Raw genomic sequence first — 19,788 nt, 5'->3', positions numbered from 1 at the left:
TAATGTGTTTTATTCCTTTTTGTTCCTTAATTGCCCTGGCTGCAGTCTTCAGTACACTGTTATTAGAAGCAGCAAGAGTGAACATCCCTATTTTATTCCTGATTTCAGGGGGAAAACTTTCAGTCTTTCATCAAGTATGATGTTAGCCTTGGGTTTTTTGCAGATGCTTTTTTATCAGGTTGAGAAAGTTCCCTCCTATCTTCAGTTTGTTGAATGAAATGGCATTGGATTTTATTAAATGCTTTTTTTCTGTGTCCCTGAGATGATCATGTGTTTTTTACTTTATTCTACTAGTATGGTGTACTGTATTATGTTGCATACATACATTTTTGTCTGTTGAACCAACCTTGCATTCTTGGAATAAATCCTACTTGATTATGGTATATGTAATCCTTTGTATATGCAGCTGGATTCAGTTTGCTATTATTTTGTTGAGGATTTCTGTATCTGTATTCATAAAGGATATTGGTCTGTGGTTTCCTTTTCTTCTGGTATCTTTGTCTGGTTTTGGTTCCAGGATTATACTGGCCTTATAGAATGAATTTCTATAATTTATTCCTTAAATGTTTGGTAGAATTCACCAGTAAACTTATCTGGGTCTGGAGCTTTCTGTTTTGGAAGCTTACTAAGTGTTGATTCAATTTCTTATCTCAGAAGTCCTATTCAGATTGTCTACTTCTCTGATTTTTATGAGGGGACTTGGAAAAATTTTTAGAAAACAATGCTTCTGTGCCATTTTCTTGCTGCCAGAAACTCCTAATAGCTTTATTTTCAACCTTAATTTTTCACCTTATATTCAGATATCTGTCTTATCTTACTGTGGTTTGATTTTGCTTTTTAACCCACTCTGACAGTTTTTGTCTTTTGATGGGGAAATTGACCCTATTCACATTTAGTAATAACTGGTATGCTTTCATTTTATTCCTTCCATTTTATTTATGCTTATATATATATATATTTGGAAGATTAGCCCTGGGCTGATTGCTGCCCATCCTTCTCTTTTTTCTGAGGAAGACTGGCCCTGAGCGCGCATCCATGCCCATCTTCCTCTACTTTATATGTGGGACGCCTACCACAGTGTGGCTTGCCAAGTGGTGCCATGTCCGCACCCGGGATCTGAACCAGTGAACCCAGGGCCACTGAAGCGGAACATGCACACTTAACTACTGTGCCACCTGGCTGGCCCCTATAATTTATTTTTCTTTGTTGTTTTTTCTCTTTACCTTTCCCAATTTCCCTATTTTTGCTGATTCAGTCAAATGTCTCTTAATTCCCAATGCTTCCCTTCACCTCCATGTTTTAGGGTTCTTTATGCTTTTCACTATGTTTATGAATTCTGTATCTTCCTAATAATTATGATTAAAATTATATTTACCTATTAGTATGTATTTGTAAATCTTTACTTTTCCATAAAAATGCTTCATTTTTCTATTCCCCCCATTGAGACTTGTAGAAATTTTTTTTTTTTTTTGAGGAAGATTAGCCCTGAGCCAACTACTGCCAGTCCTCCTCTTTTTTCTGAGCAAGCCTGGCCCTGAGCTCACATCCGTGCCCATCTTCCTCTACTTTATAAGTGCGACATCTACCACAGCATGGTGTACCAAACGGTGCCGTGTCCGCACCTGGGATCCAAACAAGTGAACCCAGGGCCGCAGAGAAGCAGAATGTGCGAACTTAACTGCTGTGCCACTGGGCCAGCCCCCTGTAGAAATGTTTTTACTTCTCTGTCCTACTGAAATGAGACTTTTTTATTGTAGTAAAATATAAATAACCTAAAATTTACCATTTAAATAATTTTTAAATGTGGAATTCATTGGCAGTAAGCATATTCACAATATTGTGCAACCATCATCATATCCATTTCGAGAACTTTTTCATCATCCCAAATGGAAACTACTCCTTTAACAATGACTCCTCATTCCCCGTGCACTCCCAAGCCCTTGTAATGTCTATTATACTTTCTGTCTCTATGAATTTACCTATTCTAGGTACCTCATATAAATAAAATTGTACAATATTTGTCCTTTGTATCTGGCTTATTTCACTTAGCATAAAGTTTTCAAGGTTCATCCATGTTGCAGCATGTATCAGAATTTCTTCCTTTTTAAGGCTCACTAATATTCCATTGTGTGTATGTACGTTTTGTTTATCCATTCGTCTACTGATGGACATTTGGGTTGTTTTCACCTTTTTGCTATTATAAATAATAGTGCTATGAAGATTAATGTGCAAATATCTGTTTGAGTCCCTGCTTCCAATTCTTTTGTTGATATACATAGAGGTGGAATTGCTGGATCATATGGTAATTCTACTTTTAACTTTTTGTGGAACTTCCCTAGTGTTTTCTACAGTAGCTGCACCATTTTAATTCTTACCAGCAAAGCACAAAGGTTCTAATCCTCACCAACATTTATTATTTTTCTTTAAAAAAAATAATGGCCATCCTAATTGGTAGGAAGTGATATTTCATTGTAGTCTTGATTTGTATTTCCCTAGTGAGGAGTGATGCTAAGCATCTTTTTATGTACTTAATAGCCATCTGTATGCTTCTTTGGAGGAATGTCTAATTATTTGTGTATTCTGGATATTAATGAGATATAAGAGTTTAAAAAGACCGTGTTGTTTTCTTTCCATTTCTTAATCTAGAATACACAAGGACATATTTGCCTTCACTGGAAAGATAACAAATGATTGTGACAAACTTGTTAATGATTCAAACTTAACTGCTACTGCTGTTCGAAAGTCAGAAGTAAAGACGGAATCTGATATTAATGAGGTAAAATTGTCTTTGAAAAATATAAATATAGATTTTTAATGTAAAATGAATGTTTGGAGTTGAAAATGTGATTTATGACTAATACAGTTTCTTGCCCACTGCACACATGCATGCACACACACACATGCACACACACCTCTGCTTCCTCTGTAGAAAGCTGTAATTACACTTATCTCACTTGATTTCTTTGTTCATGTATTATTGAGCACTGACTATGTATCAGGCACTAAACTGGCACTGAAATACATCAGTGAGCAGAACAAATTTTCTGACTTCTTGTAGCTTGTATTCTCCCAAGGTAGACAGATAAGGAAGTGATGAGTACTATGAAGAAAAACAAAGGAAGATAGGGGCATACAGAGTGATGCTGTATGCTACTTTACATGAGAATGGTTAGGGAAGGCCACTCTATCTAAAGTAGCAGCCATTTCTTCAGAGTACTGTTTTTGATTGTGTTATTAACTTAAAAATGACACAAGCCATTGTGAAAAATTTTGAAAGAATCCTAGAGAAACTTTCATTAGGAAATCTTTTCTTGCTGTGAAGAATTGTCCACCCCACCCCCACCCTCTGGCATTATTTTATTCTCCTACTAGAATGACGTGTTATTTTTATGCCCTTTTTAATATATTTTGTTTATGAATTTTTAATTTCAATGTAATAGAATTTATCAGTCCTTTCATTTGTTAGTATTTGAAAGTATTTGCCATCCTGAGGTCATAAAGATGTTCTCCTGTATTTTCTTCTTTTTTTTTTTTTTTGTTTTTAAAGATTGACACCTGCGCCAACATTTGTGGCCAAGCTCTTTTTTTTTCCTTCTTCTCCCCAAAGCCCCCCAGTATATAGTTGTATATTCTAGCTGTGAGTGCCAATGGTTACGCTCTCCTGTATTTTCTTATAAAAGTTTTAATTTTTTCTTCACCTTTATCTTTAATATATCTGGAAATGTTTTTTGTGCGTGGTGTATGGTAATGATCCATTTTCGTTTATATGATTAACCTTGCCCAAGCAATTTATTTATGTCCTTTCCTTGTTGATCTGCAGTGGCAGCTCTTTATCATTTGTCTTACGTTTCCATATATATGTGTCTTCTGTTTCCAGACTCTTATTCTGTTCTTTTGGTCTATTTGCCTATTACTGTGCCAGTCCCATACTGGATTAATGCTTTATCTTTGAAATAACTCTTCTCCTTCTCTAAGACTGTCTTTGCTATTCTCAGCCATTTTCGCTTCCATGTACCTTTTAGGATCAAACCCTATTTGGATTTTGATTGAAATTGTCTAGAACATATAGGCAATTGTAGCGGGAGAGTTAATATTTTATGCTATTGAATCTCCCTACCATGATTGTGTTACTCATTTAAGTCTTCTTTTATATCTTTTGATGTTTTTTATAATTTTTTCCTTGAAAATCTTGTACATTTTTTGGTTAGATTTAGCTAAGTGCTTTATATCCCCAACACGTACTCTAAGGGAATTATTTTAGTTGCTTCTATAGTTCTTTTATGAACACATTGGAATAGAAATATTTCAAAATAAAAAAACATGTACTATTTTAATTTTTTCTTAAGATTAATGTTAAATTAGCACTGTGGACCTTTTTAAGGCTATCGATATTCATTACAGAATGTCTCTCCAGACAAAGTTATACTACTTTCTGTTCTCTTAAAGACTGCCTTTTAAGTGTATCCTCTTTTATACTGGCTGTTGCCTATTGATAGCGAAACCTGGAATTAACTAGACTTAATTTTTTCTTATATTATTACTCATACTATTGAATATTTTTCTTATGCTTAATAGCCAGTTGTATTTCTCATTTTTATGACTTTTTGATGTCCTTTCCCATTTTTCTAATGGAGTTTTCTTTTTTCTTATCAAATTACAAAAACTGTTTATAAAATATAGACCATAACCATTTGTCATACATTGAAAATATAAATCCTAATGTGTTGTTTTTCATTTTGTTAATAGTATTTCTAGTATGAGGAAGATTTTTTTAATGTAGTTAAAACCTATCAGCACCAGGCCCAGATGGGTTCACTGGTAAATTCTACCAAACATTTAAGGAAGAAATTATGCAAATTCTCTACAGTCTCTTTCAGAGGATAGAAACAGATGGAATACTTCCTAACTTATTCTACAAGGCCAACATTCCCCTTATACCAAAACCAGACAAAGACATTACAAGAAAAGAAAACTACAGATCAATATCTCTCATGAACATAGATATAAAAATCTTCAATGAAATATTAGCAAATCAAATCCAACAATGTATAGAAAGAATTATGTACTAAGTGGGATTTATCCCAGGTATGCAAGGCTAGTTCAACATTTGAAAATCAATTAATGTAATCCATTACATCAACAGGCTAAAGAAGAAAAATCATATGATCATATCAATAGATATAGGAAAATCATCTGACAAAATGTAACACCCATTCATGATAAAACTCTCAGTAAACTAGGAATAGAGGGGAACTTCCTCAACTTGATAGAGAATATTTACAAAAAACCCTATAGTGAACATCCTGCTTAATGATAACAAGCTTGAAGCTTTCTCACTAAGATCAGGAAGAAATTAAGAATGTCCTTTCTCACTACTGCTTTTTAACATTGTACTGGAATTACTAGATATTACAATAAGACAAGACAAGACAAGAAAAAGTACACAGTTTGAGAAGGAAGAATTAAAACTGTCTTTGTTTGCAGATGATATGATTGTCTATGTAGAAAATCTGAAAGAATTGACAAGAAATCCCCTGGAACTAATAAGTGATTAAAGGAGAGTTGTAGGATACAAAGTTAATATTAATACCTCAGTCACTTTCCTATATACCATCAATGGGCAAGTTGATTTTGAAATTAAAAACGTAATTACATTAGCACCCTCAAAATGAAATACTTAGGTATAAATCTAACAAAATATGTATGGGATCTATATGAGAAAAACTACAAAACTCTGATGAAAGATAGCAAAGAACTAAATAAATGGAGAGATATTCCATGTTCATGGATGAGAAGACTCAATATTGTCAAGATGTCAGTTCTTCCCAACTTAATCTGTAGATTCAATGCAATTCCAATCAAAACTCAGCAAGTTATTTTGTTGATATTGACAAACTGATTCCAAAGTTTATATGGAGAGGCAAAAAACTCAGAATAGCCAACACAATATTAAAGGAGAAGAACAAAGATGGAGGACTGACATCACCTGAATTTAAGACTTAATATAAAGCTACAGTAATCAAGACAGTGTGGTGTTAGCAAAAGAATAGGCAAATACATCAATATAACAAAATAGAGAACCTGGAAATAGATCCCCATAAATATAGTCAACTGATGTTTGAGAAAGGAACAAAGGCAATACAATGGAGCAAAGATAGTCTTTTCAACAAATGGTGGTGGGATAACGGGACATCCACATGCAAAAAAATGAATCTAGACACAGACCTTACACCCTTCACAAAATTTAACTCAAAATGGATCATAGACCTAAATGTAAAATGTAAAATTATAAAAATTACTAGAAGGTAACATAGAAGAAAACCTAAATGACCTCAGGTATGGCAATGACTTTTTAGATAAAATAGCCAAAGGCCTGAGCTATGAAAGAATTGATTACTTCATTAAAATTAAAAACCTCTTCTCTGCAAAAGGCATTGTCAAGAGAATGAGAAGACAAGCCACGGCCTGGCAGAAAATATTTGCAAAAGACACATCTGATAAAGGACTCTTATTTAAAATCTACAAAGAACTCTTAAAAATCAACAATAAGATAACAAACAAACCAATTTAAAAATGAGCCAAAGATCTTAACAGATAACTCACCAAAGAAAATATACAGGTGGAAAATATGCATCTGAAAATATGATCCACATCATACGTCATAAGGGAAATGCAAATTAAAACAACAATGAGATACCACTACACATGTGTTAGAACAGCCAAAATCTAGAACACTGACAACACCATACGCTGACGAGGATGTGGAGCAACAAGAACTCTCATTCATTGCTGATGGGAATGCAAATTGTACAGCCACTTTGGAAGACAGTTTGGTGGCTTCTTACAAAAATAAACATACTCTTACCGTAAGATCCAGCAATTGTGCTTCTTGGTATTTACCCAAAGGAATTGCAAACTTATGTCCACAGAAAAACCTACACATGGAAGTCCATAACAGCTTTATCCATAATTGCTGAAACCTGGAAGCAACCAAGATGTGGGTGAATGGATAAATAAACTGTAGTACCTGCAGACAATGGAATATTATTCAGTGCTAAAAAGAAATGAACTATCAAGCCATGATGAGACATGGAGGATCTTAAATGAATGTTCCTAAATGGAAGAAGCCAATAAAAAGGCTATATAGTATGATTCCAATTATATGCGTATCCATACTACGTACTCTTATGATTCCAATTTTCTGGAAAAGGCAAAACTATGGAGACAGTATAAAGATCAGTGGTTGCCTGGGGTTGGGAGAGAGGAAAGGGTGAATAGGTGAAGGACAGAGGATTTTTAGGACAGTGAAAATACATACGATACTATAATGGTGGATACATGTCATTATACATTTGTCCAACCCATAGAACGTACAACATCAAAGTGAACCCTAATGTAAAATATATGGGCTTTGGATGATTATGATGTGTCATTGTAGGTTCATCAGTTTTAACGAATATATCACTCTGATGGCGGATGTTGATAATGGGGAGGTGCCAGGGCAGGAAATATATGGGAAATCTCTATACCTTCTACTCAGTTTATTTTTTTATTGAGTTAATGATAGGTTACAATCTTGTGAAATTTCAGTTGTTCATTAATGTTTGTCATTCGTGTTGTAGGTGCACCACTTCACCCTTTATGCCCATCCCCCACCCCACCTTTCCCCTGGTAGCCACTAATCTGTTCTCTTTGTCCACATTTTTAAATTCCTTATATGAGTGGAGTCATACAGAGATTATCCTTCTCTAACTGGCTTATTTCACTTAACATAATTCCCTCAAGGTCCGTCCATGTTATTGCAAATGGAATGATTTTGTTCTGTTTTGCAGCTGAGTAGTATTCCATTGTATATATATATACCACATCTTCTTTATTCATTCATCTGTTGATGGGCACTTAGGTTGCTCCCATGTCTTGGCTGTTGTAAATAATGCTGCAATGAACATTGGGGTGCATAGGACTTTTGGAATTGCTGACTTCAAGCTCTTTGGATAGATACCCAGTACTGGAATGGCTGGATCATATGGTAGTTCTATTTTTAATTTTTTGAGAAATCTCCATACTGTTTTCCATAGTGGCTGCACCAGTTTGCATTCCCACCAGCAGTGTATGAGGGCTCCTTTTTCTCCACAACCTCTCCAACATTTGTTGCTATTAGTTTTAGATATTTTTGTCATTCTAACGGGTGTAAGGTGATATCTTAGTGTAGTTTTGATTTGCATTTCCCTGATGATCAGCGATGATGAGCATCTTTTCATGTGCCTATTGGCCATCCGTATATCTTCTTTGGAGAAATGTCTGTTCATGTCTCCAGCCCATTTTTTGATTGGGTTGTTTGATGTTTTGTGATTGAGTTGTGAGAGTTCTTTATATATTATGGATATTAAGCCTTTGTCAGATATATGACTTGCAAATATTTTTTCCCAGTTAGTGGGTTGTTTTTTTGTTTCAATCCTGTTTTCATTTGCCTTGAAGAAGCTCTTTATTCTGATGAAGTCCCATTTGTTTATTCTTTCTATTGTTTCCCTTCTCTGAGAAGACATGGTGTCCGAAAAGGTCCTTTTAATACTGATGTCAAAGAGTGTACTGCCTCCGTTTTCTTCCAGAAGCCTTATGGTTTCAGGTCTCACCTTTAGGTCTTTAATCCATTTTGAGTTTATTTTGGTGAATGGTGAAAAAGAATGGTCAATTTTCATTCTTTTACATGTGGCTTTCCAGTTTTCCCAGCACCATTTGTTGAAAAGGCTTTCTTTTCTCCATTGTATGCCCTCAGCCCCTTTGTTGAAGATAAGCTGTCCAAAGATGTGTGGTTTTATTTCTGGGCTTTCAATTCTGTTCCATTGATCTGTGCACGTGTTTTTGTACCAGTACCACGCTGTTTTGATTACTGTAGCTTTGTAGTATGTTTTGAAGTCAGGGATTGTGATGCCTCCCGTTTTGTTCTTTTTTCTCAGGATTGCTTTAGAAATTCGGGGTCTTTTGTTGCCCCATATGAATTTTAGGATTCTTTGTTCTAATTCTGTAAAGAATGTCATTGGGATTCTGATTGGGATGGCATTGAATCTGTAGATTGCTTTAGGTAGAATGGACATTTTAACTATGTTTATTCTCCCAATCCATGTACATGGAATGTCTTTCCATCTCCTTATGTCGTCATCCAATTCTCTCAGAAAGGCCTTGTAATTTTCATTATATAGGTCCTTCACTTCCTTAGTTAAATTTATCCCAAGGTATTTTATTCTTTTTGTTGCAATTGTGAATGGTATTGTGTCCTTGAGTTCTTTTTCTGTTAGTTCATTATTAGAATATAGAAATGCTACTGATTTATGCAAATTGATTTTATACCCTGCAACTTTGCTGTAGTTGTTGATTACTTCTAAGAGTTTTCCAATGGATTCTTTGGGGTGTCGTCTGCAAACAGCGAGAGTTTCACTTCTTCCCTCCCTATTTGGATTCCTTTTATTCCTTTTTCTTGCCTGATTGCTCTGGCCAGGACCTCCAGTACTATGTTAAATAAGAGTGGTGATAGAGGGCATCCTTGTCTCATTCCTGTTTTCAGGGGGATGGCGCTCAGGTTTTGCCCATTGAGTATGATGTTGGCTGTGGGTTTGTCATATATGGTCTTTATTATGTTGAGGTAGTTCCCTTCTATGCCCATTTTGTTCAGAGTTTTTATCATAAACGGCTGTTGGATCTTGTCAAATGCTTTCTCTGCATCTATTGAGATGATCATGTGGTTTTTATTCCTCAGTTTGTTGATGTGGTGTATCACGTTAATTGATTTGCGGATGTTGAACCATCCCTGTGTCCCTGGTATGAATCCCACCTGATCATGATGTATGATCCTTTTGATGAATTGCTGAATTCTGGTGGCCAAAATTTTGTTTAGAATTTTTGCATCTATGTTCATCAGTGATATTGGCCTGTAGTTCTCTTTTTTCGTGGCGTCCTTGTCTGGCTTTGGTATCAGCGTGATGTTGGCCTCATACAATGTGTTAGGAAGTGTTCCATCCTCCCTAATTTTTTGGAATAGCTTGAAAAGGATAGGTCTTAAATCCTCTCTGAAAGTTTGGTAGAATTCCCCAGGAAAACTATCTGGTCCTGGGGTTTTATTCTTTGGGATGTTTTTGATTGCTGTTTCAATCTCTTTCCTTGTGATTGGTCTGTTCAAATTGTCTGCTTGTTCTTGAGTGAGCTTTGGGAGATTGTAGGTGTCCAAGAATTTATCCATTTCCTCTAGGTTATCCATTCTGTCGGCATATAGTTTTTCGTAGTATCCTCTTATAATCTGTTGTATTTCTGCAGAGTCTGTTGTTATTTCTCCTCTTTCATTTCTGATTTTGTTTATTTGAGCTTTCTCCCTTCTTTTCTTTGTAAATCTGGCTAGGGGTTTATCAATTTTATTTATCTTCTAAAAAAAACAGCCTTTGTTTCATTGATCCTTTCTACTGCCTTTTTCGTTTCAATAGTATTTATTTCTGCTCTGATTTTTATTATTTCTCTCCTTCTGCTGACTTTGGGCTTTATTTTTTCTTTTTTCTCTAGTTCATTTAGGTGTAGTTTAAGATTGCTTATTTGGGATTTTTCTTGTTTGTTAAGATGTGCCTGTATTGCGATGAATTTTTCTCTTAATACAGCTTTTGCTGTGTCCCATATGAGGTGGTATGGCATGCTATCATTTTCATTTGTTTCCAGGTATTTTTTGATTTCTTCTTTAATTTCTTCAATGATCCATTGCTTGTTCAATAGGGTATTGTTTAGTCTCCACATCTTTGTGCCTTTCTCAGCTTTTTCTTGTAATTAATTTCTAGCCTTACAGCACTATGATCGGGGAAGATGCTTGTTATTATTTCAATGTTTTAAATTTGTAGAGGCTTGCCTTGTTCCCCAACATATGGTCTATCTTCGAGAATGTTCCATGTGCACTTGAGAAGAATGTGTATTCTGCTTTTTTAGGATGAAGTGATCTATATGTGTCTATTAAGTCCAATTGTTTTAGTTTTTCCTTTAGCTCCACTATTTCCTTGTTGATTTTCTGTCTGGATGATCTGTCCATTGATGTGAGTGGGGTGTTGAGGTCCCCTACTATTATTGTGTTGTTTTTAATATCTTCCTTTAGGTCTGTTAATAGCTGCTTTATGAAGCTTGGTGCTCCTGTGTTGGCTGCATAGATATTTATAAGCATTATTTCTTCTTGATGAAGTGTCCCTTTGATCATTATATATTGTCCCTCTGTGTCTCTCTTTACCTGTCTTATTTTGAAATCCACTTTGTGTGATATAAGAATTGCAACACCTGCTTTTCTTGCTTGCTATTAGCTTGAAGTATTGTCCTACACCCCTTCACTCTGAGCCTGTGTTTGTCCTTGGGGCTGAGGTGTGTTTCCTGGAGGCAACAAATTGTTGGATCTTGTTCTTTAGTCCATTTTGCCACTCCGTGTCTTTTTATTGGAGATTTCAATCCGTTTACATTGAAGTGATTATTGAGTCATGTGGACTTAAAGCTGTCAATCTGTTGCTCATTATCTGGCTTTCCTGCTTTCTCTTCCTGTGTGCTTCATCCTACCCATTTGATACTGCAATTTCCTATGCTGGGTTTCTTAGATTTTTGCTTATTTATGTTTTGTATCTTTGTTCTGTTGTTTAGTTTAGTCTCTAACCTGAAGTTTGTATTTAGAATCTCGTGTATAATATAGTCTGTTCTCTGGTGGTCTCTTACTTACTTGGCCTAGACTAATTTAGTCCCTTTGCTCTTCCCCTCCTAAATTATTATTTTCACTTCTTATTCCAACTTTTGTTATGAGTTTGTAGTTAGAGTGATAAGATCGTCTTTGCTTTGGTAGTATCCTTCCCTTTATCCTAATGCTATAGTTGAATATTTGCTATCCTATTCTGGTTCTATCCGTCTGTCTCCCTACTCTGTGGTTTGTGACCCCTTTCTCCCTTTTTTCTTTTTTCAGTTATGAGAGCCTTCCTGAGGATTTCTTGTAGTGGAGGACTTTTAGTTACAAATTCCCTTAACTTTTGTTTGTCTGGAAAAGATTTAATTTCTCCCTCATATCTGAAGGATATTTTTGCTGGATGGAATATTCTTGGATGAAGATTTTTATCTTTTAAAGTTTTGAATATGTCACTCCATTCTCTCCTAGGTTGTAAGGTTTCTGTAGAGAGATCCGCTGAAAGTCTGATAGGAGTTCCTTTGTAGGTTATTTTCTGCTGTCTTGCTGCCCTGAGTATTCTTTCTTTGTCATTCATTTTTGCCATTTTTACTACTATATGCCCTGCAGTAGGTCTTTTTACATTGACAAATCTAGGAGATCCGAAATCTTCCTCTACACACATTTCTCCCCCAATCCCTAGATTTGGGAAGTGCTCTTCTATAATTTCATTAAGCACACTTTCTACTCCATTTTCCTTTTCCACGTTCTCAGGAATTCCTATGATCCTTAAATTCTTCCTCCTCATTGAATGCGCTATCTCTCAGAGATTTTCCTCAATTTTTTAAATTCTTAGTTCTCTTTCTTCCTCTGTCTGGAGCCATTCAGCCTGTCTAACTTCGATTATGCTAATTTTCTCTTCTATGGTGTCTACACGGGCATGCAGGGTATCCGTCTTCTGTTTTATCTGGTCCATTGTGTTTTTCATCTCTAGTATTTCTGTTTGATTCTTCTTTATAATTTCAATCTCTTTTGTGAAGTAACTCCAGAACTCGTTGGCTTGTTTCTGTATCTTTCTCTCTACCCCATTGACTTTTTTGATTGTAGCTGCTCTGAACTCATTTTCACTTAGTTTACCTATTTCCAAGTCCTCAGGACTTAATTCTCTGTTTTTATTGTTTTCCTTCTGGTCTGGAGCTTCTATAAATTGCTTGACGGTAGAGGAGTGGTTTTTTCGCATGGTGGTAGAATTCAGTTGCAGTTAGAGCCTGTCGCCACTAGATGAGGGTCGAGAGCTGTGTGTTCTGAGCTCTCGGCCTTTGGGCAAGATGGCCACACCCAGCGTGGTTTTCTGGGGGGAGGGGTGGTTTTTCTCGTGCGCCTATCTGGATTCGGATCAGTTCTGTCCTCTGGTCTCCCGGGACCCTGGGTTTATGGGATTCCCCCTCACGGAAGCTTTCCCCCGTCAGTGGGTTTCTACTGTACTGGCAGTGGGAGTCCTGGATGATCCCCCGGTAGCACGGCCCCTCTCCTGCTCCTTCCCGCACCCCCGACAGCGATCCCGGTCTCTAGGGGAGGGAGCGAAGTTCTCTCCTACCCTGTTCCAGCTCCTCTGAGGCCTGCTGCAAGGTCTCCATCCTCCGTCTTTTTGGTGCTGTAGGTCTCTGACGTCTTGGCATTAGGTTTATTTGCTGAAATTCAGTTTTTCCAATCCTTTGTTGTAGTTTGGAGGGGAGAGAGTCCCGGGTCAGCTCACCCTCCCATTTTGCTCCACCCCACCTTCTACTCAGCTTTGATGTGAACCTAAAACTGCTCTAAAAAAATAGTGTCTTAAAAAAAAAACTATCAGCTGTTTCCTTTATAGTCTCTGCCTTTGGTATCATATTTGGAAAAGAATTTCCCATACTAAAATAATACAAATATTCAATTAGTTTTTCCATAACTTTATGGTTTTATTCTCTACATTTAAATAATTATTTAATCTAATATTTATTTTGGTATATGTATTGTGAGATAGATAAATTAATTTTCCCCAAATGTACTAACACATTTTATTGAATACTCTATCCTTTTCCGACTGATTAGAATGTATCTTTACCGTGTGCTAACTTTTTATGTACTCTTTTGCCTGTTCTTTTATTATAATTTTTTAAAATTTATTTTTGAGGAGATCATATATGGAGAGTTGAATTGATCATTCTTAATTCATGGCACACTATTTCCATCAGTTCATTCAAGATCTCTTGTTTGTTTTATTTTATTTTATTTTTCTCCTTTTTCCCCATCTTTAACCAATCTTCCTCCCCTTATGAGAACTCAGTGGGATATAGTTTTTGTATATTTCTTCAATCTACCTTCCATAAGTTTACAATAAAGTTTAAAAAAATATTGATTTTTTTTGATATATACATGTTAAAAACTACATAAATGTCATTGTGCTGCGGTTCTGTTTTTACATTTTTTTAAAGATAGAATCTAATTCTTTTGGAGGGGGGTGAGGAAGATTGGCCCTGAGCTAACACCTCTTGCCAATCTTCCTCTTTTTGCTTGAGGAAGAGTGACCCTGAGCTAACATCTGCGCCCAGCTTCCTCTATTTTTTATGTGGATTGTCGCCACAGCATGGCTTGATGAGTGGTGTAGGTCTGTGCCAGGATTGGAACCCATGAACCCGGGCCGTCAAAGTGGAGCATGCTGAACTCAACCACTATGCCACTGGGCCAGCCCCTGCTTTTACATTTTTTCATTTAACATTATGTTGTTAAGGTTCATGTCATATATAGGTGGATCTAGATCTAGATCTCATGACGTTGTACCACTAAATCCCCCATCAGTGAAAGACTTGTTACACAGCTGCTGGGAGTGCTGTCAGCAGATAGCCTTTAGCTGTCAGCCTTTTCAGAGGTTGCTTCTACTGCAGCCCACTTGTCCAAGATTGTGCCCTTTCTGGGATGGTCCATGTACAATGAATAATTGTTGCAGGGCTATAAAGGCATGGCCTCTTGGTCCAGCTTGGAACAATTCTGAAGGGCCGTTCCAGCTCCAGAGCTCCCCACAGGGTTGACTGAGACTGTTGGTTGGCCTGTATCACAGCTCACTTTCCCCTCTACCCACTCTACTTTCTTTCTTTCTTTCCATAGGTGTTTACCCCCAAACACACTTCTTAATACACATCCTGCCTGTCTCAGAGTCTGCTTCCCAGGGAACACAGTCTATGACAGTATACACACACACACAAACACACACACATATAATTTATTGTTTCTGATTGTTACGTAATATTTGCATGCATCAACTTTTATATGTCTGTTATCCTGCAGACACTTAAGTTACTTCTAAGTCTTTACTATCACTAACACAGCTGTGATAAAGAGCCTCTTAACAGGTTTTCTTGTGGACTAGGTGAAATTTTATCCTTGTTATGTATATTTGAAAGTAGATTGCTGGGTCATTGGATATATGCACGTCATTTAAAAATACTGCCATCTTGCTCTCCAGCAAGAGTAGAAGTTACATTCCCGTTACCAGTGCATTTCTCCATGTTCTTTCTCCCTATTTGATGACTTTTTAACTTTTGCTGGTCTGATGTGGAATAAGTGGTGTCTTGCTGTTTTATTTCTATTTCTCTCTTTACTAGTGAGGCTTCAAATCTATATGAACTATTTTAATTTTCCTTCTTTGAATTGCTTATTGATATCTTTTTAACATTTTTTTCTGTTGGTTTCTTACTGATTTTTAGGACTTTCTTGTATATTCTAGATATTGATTCTCTGTTAATTTTAGACTTTGTGAATATTACCTCTCAACCTGTCACTACCTGTTAACTTCAGCTGTAGATCTTTGGTAACAAAAATTCTTAATTTTGATATTTTAAAATTCAACACTGACTCTAATTTTCCAGTTTCCTTGTGATTAGATTTCATGTATCTGGCCTTGTGAACCTGGTATGACTCCTGTTGTCCCTGATTCCATTTTTGCCCCATCATCAAGGTTTTAGCATCTTGCTCATACTTTTCCCTCTAATTTCTGATGTTGGTTCGCCCCTGTTTTTGCCAGTGCTAAACACGTTTGGCATAGACTGCTTTTTGAGCTCCTTCTAATATCCAGTCCAAGATAAGACAGATAATTAGTTTATTTTGGGGCATATTGAGTCAGAGGTACCTGTGCGCAGCCAGATGAAAATTTCTCTTAGGATGTTGGAAATATAGATCTGACTCGAGAGAGAGCTCAGAGCTAAAGTCCTCCCCCTTTTCCCCACTGCATGCTGTAGAATTTATAGTTTCTTTTAGATGTGGCTATTTCTCTCTTAAAGTTTACAACCTAAAGGAAGTCAAACTGTTTACTGGTTAATTCTTGTTGGCACAAAAAGCATTTAACAGCCAAAAACTTTCTTTATTACAAAATGATTTTCAAGCCCCAGTTCATATTTTAACTATGGGCTTTGGCGTCACAGACCCATGACTAGACTTCAGTCTTACCACATGCTAGCAATACAGCCTTTGACAAATTAATACAAGCTTCCTGGGTCTCAATTTCCTTTTATGTGCAATAGGAGTAATAATTTTTGTCTTCAGATTGTTATGAGGATGAGGTGAAGGTAACTTGTTTACTACAGTGCCTAGGGCATGATAAGTCAAATGGTAACTATACTATGTTAAGTGGTAATTCAAGAATGATTCTATGCAAAATTTTAGATACTATAATATTAGAAGGTAGGTAGGGCTTGAGGTCCAGTCATTCCCAGAGTTAGAGGTTATTTTCCAGAATGAGCTATGCAACACATTATATATTTGTTTGGAATCGTCTGTGTGAACTTTTTTATTGTGATAAAACACATAACGTAAAACTTACCATTTTAGTCATTTGTAAGCGTGTGATTCAATGCTATTAGTACCTTCACAGTGTTGTGTAACTGTCACCACTATCCATTTCCAGAAGTTTTTCATCATCCCAAACAGAAACTCCATACCCATTTGTGTAGAACTTTTAAGGCTTGCAAATCATCTTCAGCATCTACTCAAGCTCTTTGCCTAGCAGCTTAATAGAGTGTTAATAGCATTTATTTATACTCTTAACTGTCTTTATTTGTTAGTGACTGGGACTAAAGGCTGAGATTCTTGCAGGTGATTCGGATGACCACACTGAGAAATGCTTGCTAGATGCCTCAGGCACAACCGATTATTTATGGAATATGACGGATCAATAGATTAACTGAGAGCCCATGTCTAGACAGAGCCTCAGAGCAACTAACATTGTGTAAAAATAAGATATTTATACCTAGAATACTCCTGTTATTTTTCAGTAAGGATACTATACTAGTGTGTGTATGTTAAAAGGAAGAATTGGGACCTATAGTAATGGTTTTGAAGTATATTCCTGATTTTTCATTAAACCTGAGTATACAGTAGAGTCATCTGCTCGGATTTTAAATGATTCGGAATCCTGGGCCCTGCCCCTGTCTTTTTAACTCAAATTCTCTGGAGACAGGGCCTAAGACTTTGTATTTTTAATAAGCTCTCAAATGACTAATATGTAGATACACTGGCATCAATTTATACAGTCTTTTGGGGGGAATTACTGCATTATAATATATCATTTATTTCACATTAATTTATTTTAACATGCAAATATCAGTTATATGATAATACAGTGTTACTCAGTTATACTGAAGTTATTATTTATCATTTAAAATTTAGGTCTGTATTATCCTAAGTTAAAAGATATGTTCTTTTACTTATATATTGTCACTGGCACTTTAACATATCTGTTAAATTAGATTTTGAATGGTATTAAAGTGGATAAGGATTTGAGAAAAATATATGCACCAATATTTGAAGTAAATCTACACTTGAGAATTCCCGCTGAGAGTGATTCTTCAGAAAATTCTAAAGAGAACTTTCATGAGTCTGACAAGTTCTCTGAAAAATCTGTGATGTGTGAAGAAGAAGAGGAAATGTCAGAAAATGAAGTCAACCCTGTCATAAAACACTCAAGTGAAGAACTGCTCCCAGTAAGGAAGAAGCAAAAAACATTTAGTTACAACCTTGAAGAGATTCTTTCAGGTAAGACAAATGAGACTATAGGAATGAAGGGAAATATCCTAACAGCTGGAAAATAACAAGTGAGAGAAAATTTTAGTAGTTTATGTATTATCAATTGATAGGTATGATCTTTATAAATGTTAAAATATGAATGCTCAAAGTGAGCATAAACTTAGAGATCATTTGTAGTGCATGTAAGTAATAACACCATTATTCATTTTAATCTAAATTCACAGACCATGTGAGGGGGGCCTGAGGGTCTCTTTCATCAGGATGAACAACACCTGGGATGCTTGTTAAAAATGATGTTGGCTCAGGGCCAGTCTTCCTCGGCAAAAAGAGGAGGATTGGCAGTAGTTAGCTCGGGGCTAATCTTCCTCAAAAAGAAAAAAAATGCAGACTCTGGACTCCATCTCAGACCTCCAGTTATCAATCAGAATCTGGGGGTGGGGGTACTGGTTGAATACTTAACTTTCAAGTTTATTCTTCCAGTTTATTCTTAGGGTGTTTGGAAAGCACTGACACATATCAACTTCTCAGTTAGCTGATATAAATATCAATTAATTTTTTGTTCTCTCTTTCTTTCCATGGATTTTAATAGATGTAGAACTCACGACTGAGTTTGAGAATAAATACATGTATGATGAGTAAGTAGTAGAACATTTTTGAAATTACAAGTAATTGTATTTTATATGTTAGTTAGTGCATTCTTCTAAAGTATGCTTTTATTGTATTCTCTCTTAGATTTTTAGAATTCCCTACAAATCTCTTTATAACTCCCAACAGATTGGAATTTTCAATAAAAATTCAAAAAATGGTGACTGATATTGAAACATGTATAAGTAAGTATTTTAAAGTTTAGATATATTGTCTTCTTTGGCAATATTTTCATAAATTTAAGCATCTGATGCTTTTACCTGGGGATGTGGCAGACATTACAGTATATTAGGAGATCATAAATTCACACTCTTTGGGATGAATCAATGTGAATTTGGAGTTATTTGAGGATGTGTGAGTTATACATCTAGCCATAGAGTGCATAGAAGATGGAAATTAGGAAAATAGCCCAAGGCTTGGATTTTTTCAGTAATGTACTATAGAATTTTATAAGACTTAAATAAGCAAGTACCTTACATCACAGCATAACAAAGATATTGTTTTCACATTAAATAGATTTTTATTAATTCTTTTCCAGCTGCCTGTACACAATCTAAAATTATATCGCAGTTATTAGCCTGACCAATGAATTTATCCCTTGACTACAGTCTAAGTCTTACAAATATCTTAGAACAGCAGAACACTTGGCAGCTTCTTAAATCTTGCATCATTCTCCAGTCACATCATGATAGGTTGCTGAGTTCAGAGGACCCTCTTTGCAGCCTAAGCTGGTATCCAGTGCATTATTTGATTTCTTTTTTTGTTAAGATTATGATAATTTACAACCTTGTGAAATTTCAGTTGTACGTCATTGTTAGTCATGTTGTGGGTGCACCACTTTACCCGTTGTGCCCTCCCCCCACTACCCCCCCTTTCCCCTGGTAACCACTGATCAGTTCTCCTTGCCTATATGTTAACTTCCACCTATGAGTGGAGTCATACAGAGTTCGTCTTTCTCATTTCACTTAACATAATACCCTCAAGGTCCATCCATGTTGATGTGAATGGGACGACTTTGTCCTTTTTTATGGCTGAGTAGTATTCCATTGTATATATATATACCATATCTTCTTTATCCAATCATCAGTTCCTGGGCACTTAGATTGGTTCCACATCTTGGCTGTTGTAAATAATGCTGCGATGAACATAGGGGTGCATGGGACTCTTGGAATTGCTGATTTCAGGTTCTTAGGATAGATACTCAGTAGTGGGATGGCTGGGTCATAAGGTATTTCTATTTTCAACTTTTTGAGAAATCTCCATACTGTTTTCCATAGTGGCTGCACGAGTTTGCATTCCAACCAACGGTGTGTGAGGGTTCCTTTTTCTCCACAACCTCTCCAACATTTGTCACTCTTGGTTTTGGATATTTTTGCCATTCTAACAGGTGTAAGGTGATATCTTAGTGTCGTTTTGATTTGCGTTTCCCTGAT

General features: G+C 36.1%; 1 protein-coding gene across 1 annotated transcript in view; it reads left to right on the top strand.

Moving 5' to 3' along the window:
- DNAH14 (dynein axonemal heavy chain 14) overlaps positions 1–19,788 on the top strand; it is a 417,001-nt gene that overhangs the window by 84,525 nt on the left and 312,688 nt on the right. Inside the window, exons 12-15 of the mRNA XM_023632738.2 lie at positions 2,647–2,776; positions 17,434–17,719; positions 18,300–18,345; positions 18,443–18,540. Coding sequence (XP_023488506.2) covers positions 2,647–2,776; positions 17,434–17,719; positions 18,300–18,345; positions 18,443–18,540 — 560 coding nt within the window. The remainder of the gene's footprint in view (positions 1–2,646; positions 2,777–17,433; positions 17,720–18,299; positions 18,346–18,442; positions 18,541–19,788) is intronic.

Source organism: Equus caballus, chromosome 30 (genome assembly GCF_041296265.1).
Source record: "Equus caballus isolate H_3958 breed thoroughbred chromosome 30, TB-T2T, whole genome shotgun sequence".
Classification (NCBI taxonomy): Eukaryota; Metazoa; Chordata; class Mammalia; order Perissodactyla; family Equidae; genus Equus; species Equus caballus.
This window is presented reverse-complemented; position numbering and strand designations above follow the sequence as displayed.